The sequence below is a fragment of the Hemitrygon akajei genome, chromosome 9 (genome assembly GCF_048418815.1).
Source record: "Hemitrygon akajei chromosome 9, sHemAka1.3, whole genome shotgun sequence".
Classification (NCBI taxonomy): domain Eukaryota; kingdom Metazoa; phylum Chordata; class Chondrichthyes; order Myliobatiformes; family Dasyatidae; genus Hemitrygon; species Hemitrygon akajei.
In genome coordinates, this window is record NC_133132.1 from 153,812,690 (window position 1) to 153,828,157 (window position 15,468).

At 41.6% G+C, this 15,468-nt stretch overlaps 1 protein-coding gene across 3 annotated transcripts in view; it reads left to right on the forward strand.

The window, feature by feature from the left end:
- The window catches only part of mtcl3a (MTCL family member 3a), a 43,629-nt gene that overhangs the window by 8,691 nt on the left and 19,470 nt on the right, over positions 1–15,468 (forward strand). Inside the window, exons 3-5 of one of the 3 annotated variants that reach the window (XM_073057330.1) lie at positions 8,343–8,464; positions 11,642–11,911; positions 12,682–12,849. In XM_073057330.1, the coding sequence (XP_072913431.1) occupies positions 11,888–11,911; positions 12,682–12,849 (192 nt within the window). In that variant the 5' untranslated portion in view covers positions 8,343–8,464; positions 11,642–11,887. Of the gene's footprint in view, positions 1–8,244; positions 8,465–9,071; positions 9,633–11,641; positions 11,912–12,681; positions 12,850–15,468 lie in introns of those variants that run through there. The other 2 variants (XM_073057331.1, XM_073057329.1) reach the window with 2 other exon arrangements.

Sequence of the window (15,468 nt, forward strand, 5' to 3'; positions counted from 1 at the left end):
ATTGCCTGAATGTTAATTTGTAGGTTGATTCTGTGGTGAGGAAGGCAAATGCGATGTTAGTATTCATTTCAAGAATATAAAAGCAAGGATGTAATGCTGAGGCTTTATAAGGCACTGGTGAGGCCTCATTTGGAGTATTGTGAGCAGTTTTGAACCATTTATCTGAGAAAGGATGACAAGACATTGGAGAGGATTCAAAGAAAGTTCACAAAAATGATTCCAGGATTGAACAGCTTGTCATATGAAGAGCGTTTGATGGCTCTGCGTCTGTATTGACTGGAATTCGGAAGAATGAGGAGTGACCTAATTGAAACCTATCAAATGGTGAAAGGCCTTGAAAGAGTAGATGTGGAGAGAATGTTTCTTATGTCAAGTCAAGTCACTTTTTATTGTCATTTCGGCCTTAACTGCTGGTACAGTACACAGTAAAAACGAAACAATGTTTTTCAGGACCATGGTGTTACATGAAGCAGTACAAAAACTACACTGAACTAAGTAAAAAACAACACAGAAAAAAAAAACTACACTAGACTACAGATCTACCCAGGACTGCATAAAGTGTACAAAACAGTGCAGGCGTTACAATAAATAATAAACAAGACAACAGGGCAGTAAGTTGGTGTCAGTCCAGACTCTGGGTATTGAGGAGTCTGATAGCTTGGGAGAAGAAACTGTTACATAGTCTGGTCATGAGAGCCTGAATGCTACAGTGCCTTTTCCCAGATGGCAGGAGGGAGAAGAGTTTGAATGAGGGGTGCGTGGGGTTCTTCATAATGCTGTTTCCTTTGTGGATGCAGCATGTAGTGTAAGCATCCGTAATGGCGGGAAGAGAGGCCCCGATGATCTCAGCTGACCTCACTATCCGCTGCAGGGTCTTGCGATCCGAGGTGGTGCAATTTCTGAACCAGGCAGTGATACAGCTGCTCAGGATGCTCTCAATACAACCCCTGTAGAATGTGATGAGGCTGGGGGGTGGGAGATGGACTTTCCTCAAGACTTCGCAGCAAATAGAGACGCTGCTGGGCTTTCTTTGCTATGGAGCTGGTGTTGAGGGACCAGGTGAGATTCTCCGCCAGGTGAACACCAAGAAATTTGGTGCTCTTTACGATCTCTACCGAGGAGCCGTCGATGTTCAGCGGGGAGTGGTCACTCCGTGCCCTCCTGAAGTCAACAACCATCTCTTTTGTTTTGTTCACATTCAGAGACAGGTTGTTGGCTCTGCACCAGTCCACTAGCCGCTGCACCTCCTCTCAGTTTGCTGACTCTTCGTTCTTGCTGATGAGACCCACCACGGTCGTGTCATTGGCGAACTTGATGATGTGGTTCGAGCTGTGTGTTGCAGTACAGTCATGGGTCAGCAGAGTGAACAGCAGTGGACTGAGCACACAGCCCTTGGGGGCCCCCGTGCTCAGTATGATGGTGTTGGAGATGCTGCCTTCGATCCTGACTGACTGAGGTCTCCCAGTCAGGAAGTCTAGGATCCAGTTGCAGAGGGAGGTGTTCAGGCCCAGTAGGCTCAGCTTTCCAGTCAGTTTCTGAGGGATGATTGTGTTGAATGCTGAACTGAAGTCTATGAGCAGCATTCAAACGTATGTGTCCTTTTTTGTCCAGGTTGGTTAGGGCCAGGGGGAGGGTGATGGCATTGGTATCGTCTGTTGAGCAATTGGGACGGTACGCAAACTGCAGGGGTCCAGTGAGGGGGTCAGCAGGGTCTTGATATGCCTCATGACGAGCCTCTTGAAAAACTTCATGATGATGGATGTGAGTGCCACGGGACGGTAGTCATTTAGGCAGGACACTGAAGACTTATTCGGCAGGGGGACGATGGTGGCGCTGCTCGGAGATGTTTAAGTGTCAGTGAGAACATCTGCTAGCTGGTCTGCACATCCTCTGAGCACTCTGTCAGGAATGTTGTCTGGTCCAGCAGCCTTCCGTGGGTTGACCCTGCACAGGGTTCTTCTCACATCGGCCACGGTGGTACGAGACTCTAAGACCAGAGGACACAGCCTCAGAGCAGAGGGGTGTCCTTTTAGAGTGGAGATGAGGAGGAATTTCTTTAGCCAGAGAGTGGTGAATCTGTGGAATTCTTTGCCACACACAGCTACGGAGGCCAAGTCTTTATGTATATTTAAGGCAGAGGTTGATATTTTTCTTGATTTGTCAGGGCATGAGGGGATACGGGGAAAAGGCAAGAGATTGGGGGTGAGGAAAAATGGATTACCCATGTTGAAAAGGCGGAGTGGACTTGATGGGCCAAATGGCCTAATTCTGCTCTTATATCTTATGGACTTATGGTTTATACAGTGAAATGCAGTCCAAGATGTGTTGGGGGCAGTCTGTAAGAGTCACCATGCTTCTGGTGCCAACACAGCAGGCCGACAACTTACTAACCCTAACCTTATCCCTACCTAATCGACAGGTACAGAGAAGGAGTGCTGGGGTGGGGGCATGGGTGCAGACATGCCCAGCCCTGAGACACCAGGCAAGGTCATTTGATTCCATACAATTGGTTTATCGATCATTGCAAAATGTCTCTTTGGTGCTTCCCATTCCCCCCCCCCCTCCTCTTTTCCCAACCATGATTACCCTCACCCTGTCCCCTTCCCACTCTCAGTCCACAATAGAGACCATTATCAGAATCAGGTTTATCATCACTCGCATATCTCATGAAGTTCATTTTAATTTTGCAGGGACAGTACAGTGCAATACTTGAAAGTATGCTGTGCAAATGTCTAATGCACCTTAGCCTGATATATGTGCGTATGATATGTAAATATAAAAAAATATGACTGGGTTTGTATTCCTTGAAGCAGAGAAGGCAAAGGGGGACATAATGAGGCTAACAAAATTCTGAGGGAAGTAAATGGGATAAATAATATGAATCTTCCCTCATTAGCACAGAGGTGGGAGGTTTGGAGGGTATCTGAGCAGGAAATCTTTTTTTTCCACCCTTTGGTATTTGAAATGCACTGCTTGCATGAGTGCTAGAGGCAGGTACTTGTACAACATTTAAGAAGCATCCAGACCAGGGGCTTGAATCACCAAGACACAGAAGGCAATAAAGCAAGTACTGGTAAAGGGGATTAGTATAGCTGATGGCTCGATGGTTGGAATGGACAAGGGGGTGGGGATTGAAGGGACTGTTTCAGTGCTGTATGGTTTCACTCTCTACTCTACTGCCTGTTAGGCTGCTGACGTTTAGGGCAGCAACGAAAGTCCTCTATCTCTGGCGGGGTGTTTAGGGTTTCCTTCATTGTGTCAGTAGCTCAGTTTTCACTACTGTCAGTCATGCAAGTCTTTGCTATTCCTGTAACAGTTTTGTTTTACCAGTCAGGGTTGTTAGCTCTGAGCTGAATCCCCAAACCTGGAGGACTCATGGACCACTCTTGGTCTGGCCTCGACACTGTGACCTGTTTGGCATGGGTGACCCTAGCAAGTGCCAAAGCAGAGAGCCCTGACTCCAACCAAGGTGGTTCAGGTCATTGAGGCATGCAAGCCTCCAAACCCTTCAACAAGGTTGTGGTCCTCTTGGAGGTGTATGGTTTTACGACTTTATCTAAACATTTAAGTTTTCACTCTGTATGCATGCTTTGAGAGATGGGGAAGATGGATGACGGGGTGGAGATGCGTTCTGAAGGAGGTGTAAGGCACTCCTTCCCTCTGCTAGCCTGTAGGTCACCCTTGGGCAAGGTGCAGCACCTGCTTAGCCCCCTCACTGCTCCGATCAGGGTCACGTGAAGCCACGGGAACAGTTGGTGGATAGTTGAAGGAGCAGCTGGTACAGATCACAAGCCCTGGTTATACAACCACTGATAGCAGGCAGACAATCTCTGAAGAGAATTGATAGTGCTTGGGGTCACCTCTCTTGTAAAGACACTGCCCAGAAGAAGGCAATGGCAAACCACTGCTGTAGAAAAATTTGCCAAGAACGATTATGGTCATGAGACCATGATCGGCTATGTCATACGACACGGCATATAATGATGATGATACCTGGAATAACAAAATGTCACATTGCCAAAAAAAAGGATTTCATTGTGAAAAGCTCATTCATCATTACGTTGGTTAGACTAAAAGTAGGCTCTTTGATCAGCAACAATCAATAAATCTTAAATAGTAACATATGTTAAAATATATTTTAGTGGCCTCCTTGATTCCAAATGAAAAAACACACTTTTCCTGTCAATGTGAATCCTAGAAAGAATTAATATATTCAGTCTACCTAAATCTCCATAACTCCACAGTGGGGGTGGGCTCAGTAGTGTAGTGGTCAGTGTAACACTATAGCAGCAGCAATGGCCCTGGTTCCACCACCGTCTGTAAGGAGTTTGTACGGTCTTTTCAGTACCTTGTTTGTTTCCTCTGGGTTGCATTTTCTTTCCACATTATGGGTTAGTAGGTTAATCGGTCATGAGGCTGTAATCGGGCAGCTCGGGGTTGTTGGGCCAGCAGGGCCTGTTATCTTGCTGTACCTCTAAATTTTAAGAGACATTTAGACAGCACTTGAATGTGAGGAAAATGAAAGAATTTGGTCATTGTGTTGGCAGAAGAGATTTGATTACAATTTTAATTGTGGCCTGAAGGGCCTTCTCCTGTGCTGTACTGCTCCATGTTCTAAATGAAACAGGCAACCATACAGGCTTGTTGCCAACTATCCAGTCCCCGAAACCCACTGAAATTGCTTCCCACCTCTCAATGTAACTTCTCAATCAGGGCCCACCCTCTACTGAATGAGCATACTGATAACATTGATAACTATCACAAACTAATTAAATGAATCCCCTTTGTGATTAGTGTTCAGGATGCCAAGTACATATTAATTCTGTTCAGTTTGCTCTCCAGTTATAGATGATCCCAATATATTTTGAGAAATATTGGGTTTTTCGAGGATGTAACCAGGAAGTTAGATGGGGGGGATCCAGTGGATGTAGTGTACCTCGATTTTCAGAAGGCATTTGATATGGTCCCACATAGAAGATTAGTGGGTAAAATCAAAGCTCAGGGCATCGGGGGGAAGGCATTGACATGGATAGAAAACTGGTTGGCAGATAGAAAGCAAAGGGTAGCGGTGAATGGGTGTTTCTCGGAATGGCAGGTGGTGACTAGTGGGGTGCCACAGGGCTCGGTATTGGGACCACAGCTGTTTACCATTTATGTTAACGATTTGGATGAAGGCATAGAAAATAACATCAGCAAATTTGCTGATGATACTAAGCTGGGTGGCAGTGTGACATGTGATGAGGATGTTAGGAGAATTCAGGGTGACTTGGATAGGCTGGGTGAGCGGGCAGATACTTGGCAGATGGCGTTTAATGTGAATAAGTGTGAGGTTATCCACTTTGGGAGTAAGAACAGGAAGGCAGATTATTATCTGAACGGTATAGAGTTGGGTAAGGGAGTAATACAAAGAGATCTCGGAGTCCTTGTTCATCAGTCACTGAAGGTGAATGAGCAAGTGCGGCAGGCAGTGAAGAAGGCTAATGGAATGTTGGCCTTTATTACAAAGGGAATTGAGTACAAGAGCAAGGAAATCCTCTTGCATTTGTACAGAGCCCTGGTGAGACCACACCTGGAGTATTGTGTACAGTTTTGGTCTCCAGGGTTAAGGAAGGACATCTTGGCTGTAGAGGAAGTGCAGCGTAGATTCACGAGGTTAATTCCTGGGATGTCTGGACTGTCTTACGCAGAGAGGTTACAGAGACTGGGCTTGTACACGCTGGAATTAAGGAGATTGAGAGGGGATCTGATTGAAACATATAAGATTATTAAGGGATTGGACAAGATAGAGGCAGGAAATATGTTCCAAATGCTGGGGGAGTCCAGTACCAGAGGGCATGGTTTGAGAATAAGGGGTAGGTCATTTAGGACAGAGTTAAGGAAAAACTTCTTCTCCCAGAGAGTTGTGGAGGTCTGGAATGCACTGCCTCGGAAGGTAGTGGAGGCCAATTCTCTGGATGCTTTCAAGAAGGAGCTAGATAGGTATCTTATGGATAGGGGAACCAAGGGATATGGGGACAAGGCAGGAACCGGGTATTGATAGTAATTGATCAGCCATGATCTCAAAATGGCGGTGCAGGCTCAAAGGGCCGAATGGTCTACTTCTGCACCTATTGTCTATTGTCTATTGATATACCTTCAGTGATTTTCAAATGCCTGCATTTATAATCTAAATTAAAACTGTTTATTGCACATTGATGTAGTTGCAGTTCACACAATGACCACTTTAGATGCCTATCAGTTTTTTAAAAAAATGTTTAAACATTTTCATGGAGCCAAAATGCTTTTAAAAATTTGTGATTTTCTCTCAGAACAAACAAAGATACTTTAGGGTGAAGATGGCCATCTCCCAGATCTTCACTTCCCCTTAGCTTATTGTAATAAATGTTGAAGATATTGTTGACAGACAAAGTTAATATGTAAATTACAGCATAGGGTGGTGGCCCTTGTATATTTGAGAATCTTGCAGGTTGGTTACTCTTTGTTTTGCAACTGTGGAAGTATATCAGGAGTTCTGTAGTCAGTCCAAATGTTTTCATATATTTCAATACTCGCTTCTTACATAGGTAAGTTCAGTTTTAATTTATTAATTAAAAATATTTGGGTGCTTGGTAAATGCATTAGCTACATTCATTTGAGATCGAGGATCTCTCTGCAGCCTGATAATCTAAAATACTTGATTTATTTAAAGTTGCTTGCACCTAATAACTCAACAGCTCCAGTGAAAGTTGGAGGGCTCCATTGCTCCATGTCAATTTTATTTGTAAATATTAGATCAGGTTGAGGTTAATTCTATATGTAGATTTCCTTTAGAAGGCTTAATGCACGTGATGCTTTGATGATTAGAGGGTTCTGCTAGTGTGTCGATATAAATGTTTCCAATTAACAGAGATCTAGTTTGGTTTATAAGACACAAATCCTCCACATGTAGACATTTAGCAATTCAGTCATGTTAAACTAAGTAGTTGTAACTACAAAATTTATCTAGCATAATCTTGGGTAATTAAACTCTCCTGACTGGATTTTCCTTTGCATTTTTCCTCTGTAATCCTGCTGTAGCCAATTACGCCTATGATCTGTTTCTGCTTCAGAATATGAACTCTTTCTCTGTCCCCAAGAATGTATTCTTGCCTGTTGAGTAGTTCCAACATTCTCTGCTTTTGTTACCTTCCTAGCATTTGAAGTTCTTGGTTTCATTTCAGTTATACCTTTTGGGCCCAACTTCTGTGTCTGCATTTTGCCCAGTTACTTCTCCTTGGTGGCTTTAAGTTTCACAATTTTGTCGGTCACCAGTTTGAAAGATGACCTTTGCTCCATGACTGACTTGCTGAGTGTTGCCAATAGTTAATGGAATATTATTGTTTTATCTGTCTGTAACATAAGAGGGGAGGATCCTGGTAGTTCCATTGACTTACAGGAAAGTCTCACTTTTAATAATTAAAGAGCTTTAAAAGGATGTTCTTGCAACAGGTTTACTGTTGTGTAACTTTACTTTTCTATTTTACTCCTTGATTTTTAACCAATATTTTGATCATACCCAATGATTATGTTTATCATAAACTGGTTCACTGATGTGTAAACATGAAGTCAAGGACAGAAATAACCTAAAGTCCATCTGTAAATTGGGACTCTTGGGCATCTTAATATAACTTCTGTTAAGCTATACTTAACTGGTTGTGGCATTTGCAGCAGATTTCACTTGTAAACATTGGCTTATATATTTGTTACAAACCCATTCGGCAAAGGCAATAGCAAGTGAAGATTGTTGTGTCTCAACCAAAAATGTGATGAGTTTCTTGATAACATCAACTTATGAATAAAAAGATGTTGTTTGATAGTTGACCAGAAGTGCTTTTAATAAAGTTATTTTGTTGCCAAAGACCTCGATAATTCAATTCAGGAGCTTATGTCAGTATGAATTTATACTTTACGTGATCACTGCAGGTGGTATCTGAAGCACAAAGCCACTTGGGCTGATGTATGTGACCCAAGGATTAACAGCCTACTGAATGTGACTTTGGAGTTGCTTTTGACACTTCGAACAGGTCTCTGATTTATTTGCTGTTTTTGCTATGTGTTAATCTGACTATATTCACTTGAAACCTAAAAGTGGCTTGGGATCCAAAGCTGTTTAGTGTGTGTGTGTATGTGAGGTGGGGGGGGGGGGGGTGGTGCGCAAAGGAAGAGTGTCAAATTTCATATTATGTACATACCTTGGCTTGTGCAAATAAATTTGAAGGTGCCCTGACTTTCTGTCATGTGCCAGCTACTAGGAGTTAGTTGTTTTTGACTTGGAGATAAGTTGAACAATGATTTTCTTGTCGACCCTTTTGTCTCTTTCTCAGAAGGTCCTGTGCAGAGAAGAATTTTACTCCCCTGCATTTCCTGGCCCACTTGGCTGTTTCCCGGCAATACAACTATGTTCAGAAAAGAGCAAGGCTCGACATAACCACAAAGAGGACGGCAGGTGAGAAACCTGATGCTGCTGTTGTGATTCTGGAATGTTGCCTTTCTAATACAAAATCAAACTTGATGGACACTGCCACTTGTTTTCCTTAGAACTAAAAAGTGAAGTGGATAGTTTAACTGGGAATTATATATCTGTCACAGCCTTTTTGTAAAACCTTAGTATATAATATCGAGAGGTTTTCTTTCTAGCCACTCCCCAGCGCCCTCCTTTGTTATTGCTCACTGGTGCATGTCAGCCTTAAGTTAGTCTCCAAAAAAGTACCCAGTTTATTTACTATTGTATATGCATTGCTCCTTTAGGTTAGTCAGGAAGTTTTTCTGTGTCCAACACAAGTAATGCTAGGTCTAAAGTGATAAAAGCTTTGAAGAGTGGGACAGCTGGACGGCAGACTCAAAGATAGAAATAATCAACTGTGAACTTAACCAACTTGCATCAATACCTTCATTTAGAAACCTGTGTGTTGAACCTGTAGAATTTTTGAAGTATTACTTAGAACTGCCGAAGGAGTTAGGAGAATCTCTACAACATAAATTGAGATTATATTTACATAATGTGCTTATGCTAAAGATCAACAGGGTCATTGACAAAATTGTTCTAAGAATAAGCGAACAGAATCTGCATGTCAACATGATGTGATTTCCTGTACTACGTGCCGTGCCTGATTTGATTGTGTATGCAGATGCACCATATGAAGCTGATGTCCATGAACCAGGGCAGCACAGGGACACAAAACTCCAAAGAACCAAGGCAAATATTTGATAAAGCAGCATTCCACTTTCTTCCAGTAAAGGACGAGGGGTAAAAGGAAGTATACTTGCTTTCTACCCAAGATGTGGAATATTGTTGGATGTAGTGCAGAGGCTTATGGTGGAGGCACTGAGAGCAGAGTGCAGGGCTGGCAGTGTATATTGAAGTCCTGAGAGAAAAAAGCAGAGGCAGGGAGAGGAAGAAAACCCTCTCAGCTATGTCGATTTCACCTGGCTTTGCACGTGCGGAGAGCTTGCCAATAAACACCTGCATATCTCAACCTGATGTTCGTGGACTCCAGGACCAGCTCTTCCAACTGAAGAGAAAGTTCAAAGAAATCAAAAGATGCTACAGACAAGAGAAAGAAGTATGGGTGAAAGAAAGGGAAATGATACTGAGAGAAGTCACTGGAATCCAAGTAAATAAAATGCATTCTGCTTCACTTAATGTTTACTATAGTAGAATGTAATGGTTAGTACTATTTTAGAGAACATATTTATTTCTTTATTAAGATACTTTGCATTATTTCTTAATAAAATCTGTGCTACAGCATTTTTTTTAAAAGAGGAGACAAATGCATTTTACATCTTACTTGAGTTGTCAAGTTGCAATTAAATAAGCTTTTGTTCCTCTTTGATAAAGGTGGTTTCATGTATTTCAAATTCAGTTTGAAAATTGAAATAATCTAACTTTTTATGTGGTCCAAATGCTCCTGGAAGTGTCTTTTTTACCTTTTTAAATTATCACTTCCGTCAAGTTTTATTAAGTGCTGTTATTTGTCTCTTCCAAAAAAAAATCATAATATTTAAAACTGGTGCACAGGACTGTGAAGTCAGACTGTAAGTTGTGAAATAAAATGTAATTAAACAATTTTAAGATTTTGTTGGAAAATTTGAATAGCTCGTTGGATGAGATCTCTGTTTCTGATATGCTGGATGGCGGTTAATTAAATATTCTATTAACCCAATATCTGCCCAGGTACTCAGTGCTACTTCTCCCCCTAGCCTGGATGAACTATCAGTCAATGGAGGTGCTGGATAACTGACACTTTACTGCAAGTAACCAGAATTCTTATGTCAGGCATCTTCTATGAAGCCAGTAACAATAACATTGGCATAGTCATTAAAATTAAGTGTACTAAAAGGAAGAAGAAACTTTCATTTCTGTTGCTCATGCCACAACATACTAAAACGTTTTCCAGCCTCTTAAGTATTTTTAAAATGCTATTTTTATAATGTAGGAAGCACAAGAGTTAAGCTGTACGCAGAAATTGGCACAAATACAATGGAATATATTACTAATCCATCTATTTTAATGCTATTAGTTGAGCAGTAAAGGCTTAGGCAAGATACCAGAAGAACTCCCCTGTTTCATATAGTACCTTTAGATCTTTAAAGAGATCATATGTTAGAAACCGTGTCTCATTTTTAACAAAAAGTACTGGAATGTCACTGTAGAATATATACCCAGGTGATGGGCAAGGAAAATGTTTAAACTTCCCTTATCTCCTCTGTGCTGTCATATGAGGGGTGATTGATAAGTTTGTGGCCTAAGGTAGAAGGAATCAATTTTAGAAAACCAAGCACATCTATTTTTCCTACATTTACACACTTAGTCCAGCGGTCGTGGAGCATACGGATCCCTTCTTTGTAGAAGTCGGCATCTTGGACCTCCAGAAGTGGTCCACAGCAGGGGTGATTGATATGTTCCTGGCCTAAGATAGAAGGAGATGAGTTATTAACTTCAAACTTTGCATTTTCACTCATAAAGAGTTGAACTGCATGTGCATGTAATGAGAGCTGTATAACTCATCTCCTTTTACCTTAGGCCATGAACTTATCAATCATCCCTGCTGTGGACCTCTTCTACAAAGAAGGGATCCGTACGCTGTACAACTGTTGGACTTAGTGTGTACATGTAGGAGGGGACTGTGCTGAAAAATGTGCTAGGTTTTCTAAAATTGACTCCCTCTACCTTAGGCCACGAACATATCAATCACCCCTTGTATATTAAGTCAAGTCAACTTTTATTGTCATTCCGACCTTAACTACTGGTACAGTGCATAGTAAAAATGAGACAATGTTTTTCAGGACCATGGTTTACATGACACAGTACAAAAAACTAGACTGAACTACGTAATAAAAAAAAACACAGAGAAAGCTATACTAGACTACAGACCTACACTGGACTGCATAAAGTGCACAAAACAGTGCAGGCATTACAATAAATAACAAACAGGATAGTAGGGCAAGGTGTCAGTCCAGGCTTCGGGTATTGAGGAGTCTGATGGCTTGGGGAAAGAAACTGTTCTACTGTAGTCTGGTTGTGAGAGCCCGAATGCTTCGGAGCCTTTTCCCAGATGGCAGGAGGGAGAAGAGATTGTATGAGGGGTGTGTGGGGTCCTTCATAATGCTGTTTCCTTTGCAGATGCAGCGTATAGTGTAAATGTCTGTGATGGCGGGAAGAGAGACCCCGATGATCTTCTCAGCTGACCTCACTATCTGCTGCAGGGTCTTGCGATCCGAGATGGTGCAATTTCCGAACCAGGCAGTGATGCAGTTGCTCAGGATGCTCTCAATACAACCCCTGTAGAATATGATGAGGATGGGAGTTGGGAGATGGACTTTCCTCAGCCTTTGCAAAAAGTAGAGACGCTGCTGGGCTTTCTTTGCTATGGAGCTGGTGTTGAGGGACCAGGTGAGATTCTCCGTCAGGTGAACACTAAGAAATTTGGTGCTCTTTCTGATCTCTACCGAGGAGCCGTCGATGTTCAGCGGGGAGTTGTCGCTCCATGCCCTCCTGAAGTCAACAACCATCTCTTTTGTTTTGTTCACATTCAGAGACAGGTTGTTGGCTCTGCACCAGTCTGTTAGCCGCTGCACCTCCTCTCTGTAAGCTGACTCGTCGTTCTTGCTGATGAGACCCACCACAGTCGTGTCATCGGCCAACTGAATGATGTGGTTCAAGCTGTGTGTTGCAGAACAGTCATGGGTCAGCAGAGTGAACAGCAGTGGACTGAGCACGCAACCCTGGGGAGCCCCCGTGCTCAGTGTGATGGTGTTGGAGATGCTGCTCCCGATCCGGACTGACTGAGGTCTCCCAGTCAGGAAGTCTAGGATCCAGTTGCAAAGGGAGGTGTTCAGGCCCAATAGGCTCAGCTTTCCAATCAGTTTTTACAGGCTCTGAATTTACTAGATCATTTCAGATGGTATCTAAGAATAAACTGCAAGGGTTGAGTTGGTTGGAGGTCAGACTGATTATGGATGGCAGATTTTCTTCCCTTCAGATGGTACATCACTGGTCACGTCCTAATTATAACTTTCACATAAGCTATTTGCCTTTTACTTGTGATTGCACCAAAAGTTCTTTCATTTTACAGATATTTGTAAATCATTGTCATCTATGCTTCATAGTTGGATCAATTTAGCCAATGACATAATATTGAAGATTTATCATCTTTCTCATAGGCTGATGAAAACAGAAGAATTTTGCTAGATCTCAAGTCCATTTTGCAAGGTGTTCAGGCTAACATTAACAAGGAGGAAGATCAAAAGGCAAAGCTACACCATCAGTGTTCTAAAGATAAACATGCCTGGGAATTGGAACGAAAAAAGCTAAATTGTCGTATTAAACAGGTCAGTTTGAACATGTTAAATGTTTGTATAATTTTAAAATGCATGTTACCAGGGAGCGATAAAGTGATGTGCAGTGTTTAGCAGTTAGTTGGAAAGAACTTTATTGAGTGCACTACTCAACAGTTGAATAGAATATTTAAGTCACATAATATGTAATTAAATGATAAGAAATATGAAATGTTGCTTGTAAAATGCGGAACACTGCAATCAGAAAGAGTGCTATTTGCACTCCATCTTGAACCTATCCCTTTCTGCTCCACACATAGATGACCACCCTGAACTTCCAGAGGGCCAATTTTGTTCCTTGCTATCCTTTCACTCTTAATATGTCTGTAGAAACCTTAGAATTCTCCTTCGCCTTGTCTGCTAGGGCAACCACATGTCTTCTTTTAGCCCTCCTGATTTCCTTCTTAAGTGTTCTCCCGCATTTCTTGTACTCCTCAAGTACCTCATTTGGAGCTATCTTCTATGCACCTCCTTCTTTTTCTTAACCCCAGAGCCTCAATTTCTCTCGAAAACAAAGTTCCCTAAACCTGTTATCCTTGCCTTTTATTGTGACAGAAACAAACAAGCTCTGTACTCCCAAAATTTCACTTTTGAAGGCCTCTCACTTACCAAGTACACCTTTGCCAGAAAACAACCTGTTCCAGTCCACATTTGCCAGATCCTTTCTGATAGCATCAAAATTGGCCATTCTCCAATCTAGAATCTCAATCCAAGAACCAGACCTATCCTTTCCCATAATTACCTTGAAACTATTGGCATTATAGTCACTAGATACAATGTGTTCAGAAAATGGTGTAGTACTGGCAGATGTTCTAGATTATTTGAAGTTATTTCCTATTAATATACTTACATTTGACTCTTTTCAATGTTCTACAATATTTTGCAATGGACCAGGTGAGTGGAAATCGAACATGGGAACCATGGGCCAGTGAGTGGAAAGGGAAAGCCAGGAAGTATCTAGTAAGCAATGGGGATTTCCAAATAGTGAAATAGTGGATTGTCAGAACAATGGGGAAGGAATCGATTATCTTGGCTGTGATCAGTATTTAGTTCTATGAGATTCAGGTGTGTAGTGTAAAGTTTATTTTGCAGTCCTTTTTGAATATCAGATTTCAATTGTACTTGTATGAATTTCCTGCCCAGTACTTCCATATAACCATATAACAATTACAACACGGAAACAGGCCATCTCGGCCCTTCTAGTCCGTGCCGAATGCTTACTCTCACCTAGTCCCACTGACCTGCACTCAGCCCATAACCCTCCATTCCTTTCCTGTCCATATACCTATCCAATTTTACCTTAAATGACAATATCAAACCTGCCTCTACCACTTCTACTGGAAGCTCGTTCCACACAGCTACCACTCTCTGAGTAAAGAAGTTCCCCTCGTGTTACCCCTAAACTTTTGTCCCCTAACTCTCAACTCATGTCCTCTTGTTTGAATCTCCCCTACTCTCAATGGAAAAAGCCTATCCACATCAACTCTGTCTATCCCCCTCATAATTTTAAATACCTCTATCAAGTCCCCCTCAACCTTCTGTGCTCCAAAGAATAAAGACCTAACTTGTTCAACCTTTCTCTGTAACTTAGGTGCTGAAACTCAGGTAACATTCTCGTAAATCTCCTCTGTACTCTCTCTATTTTGTTGACATCTTTCCTATAATTCGGTGACCAGAACTGTACACAATACTCCAAATTTGGCCTCACCAATACCTTGTACAATTTTAACATTACATCCCAACTCCTATACTCAATGCTCTGAATTATAACGGCCAGCATACCAAAAGCTTTCTTCAACACCCTATCCACATGAGATTCCACCTTCAAGGAACTATGTACCATTCCTGTTTGTACAAGAGGCAAGATTAGGTAGTGCCTGGTGGAATGGTAAAATTTGCCATGGAGCAGCATTCAGACATTCACTTGTTTCTTTTTGAAATGAGCAACCCGCGTTTAAGTAATCATGATTTAATTTGTGAATGGTTAAATGAATGCTTACGCTGAAGTTTTGCACAGTCGGTAACATCCATTTATCTTAAAAAAGCAAATGAAAGAAAAATCCTCTGTGTGGTATGCATAATGGAGTCATCAGTTATTCATTATATGTGCATACAGATGAAAGATAAAGAGTAGCTTTATATAAAGATAAATATGTTCAGGTTCATTACAGAAATATAGTGGGGAAATCTTATACATTTTTAATTGTCTCCACTGAAGTGCAGATTAAATAGATAGTGTCAAACAGTGAATGTACAAGGCATATTTTTAATTGAAAGTGGGTGCTGCAAATGTCAATAAATTGCAGTACCCATATGTATTTACAGTAAGTAATTATTTGGCTTGAAAAGTTTGATACAAAGTTGAATGAGGTGTTGGCTAGTAAGCTGTACTTCTGCATGTTTATTGAACAGCAGTAAGTTTCATTTATTCAAATTGAAGAGTGTGCAAATCAAATTTTGGAAAATGAAGTTTATTGTATCTGTAGTTTTGAGTTTAAACTTCCTAAATTCAAATCCATACTCTATCATAGTTTGCCACCTTTTAATGCCGGAGTCAGAAATCATTGTTGTACTCAACCACACAAATATTCAGTGATCTGTAATGCTGCTATT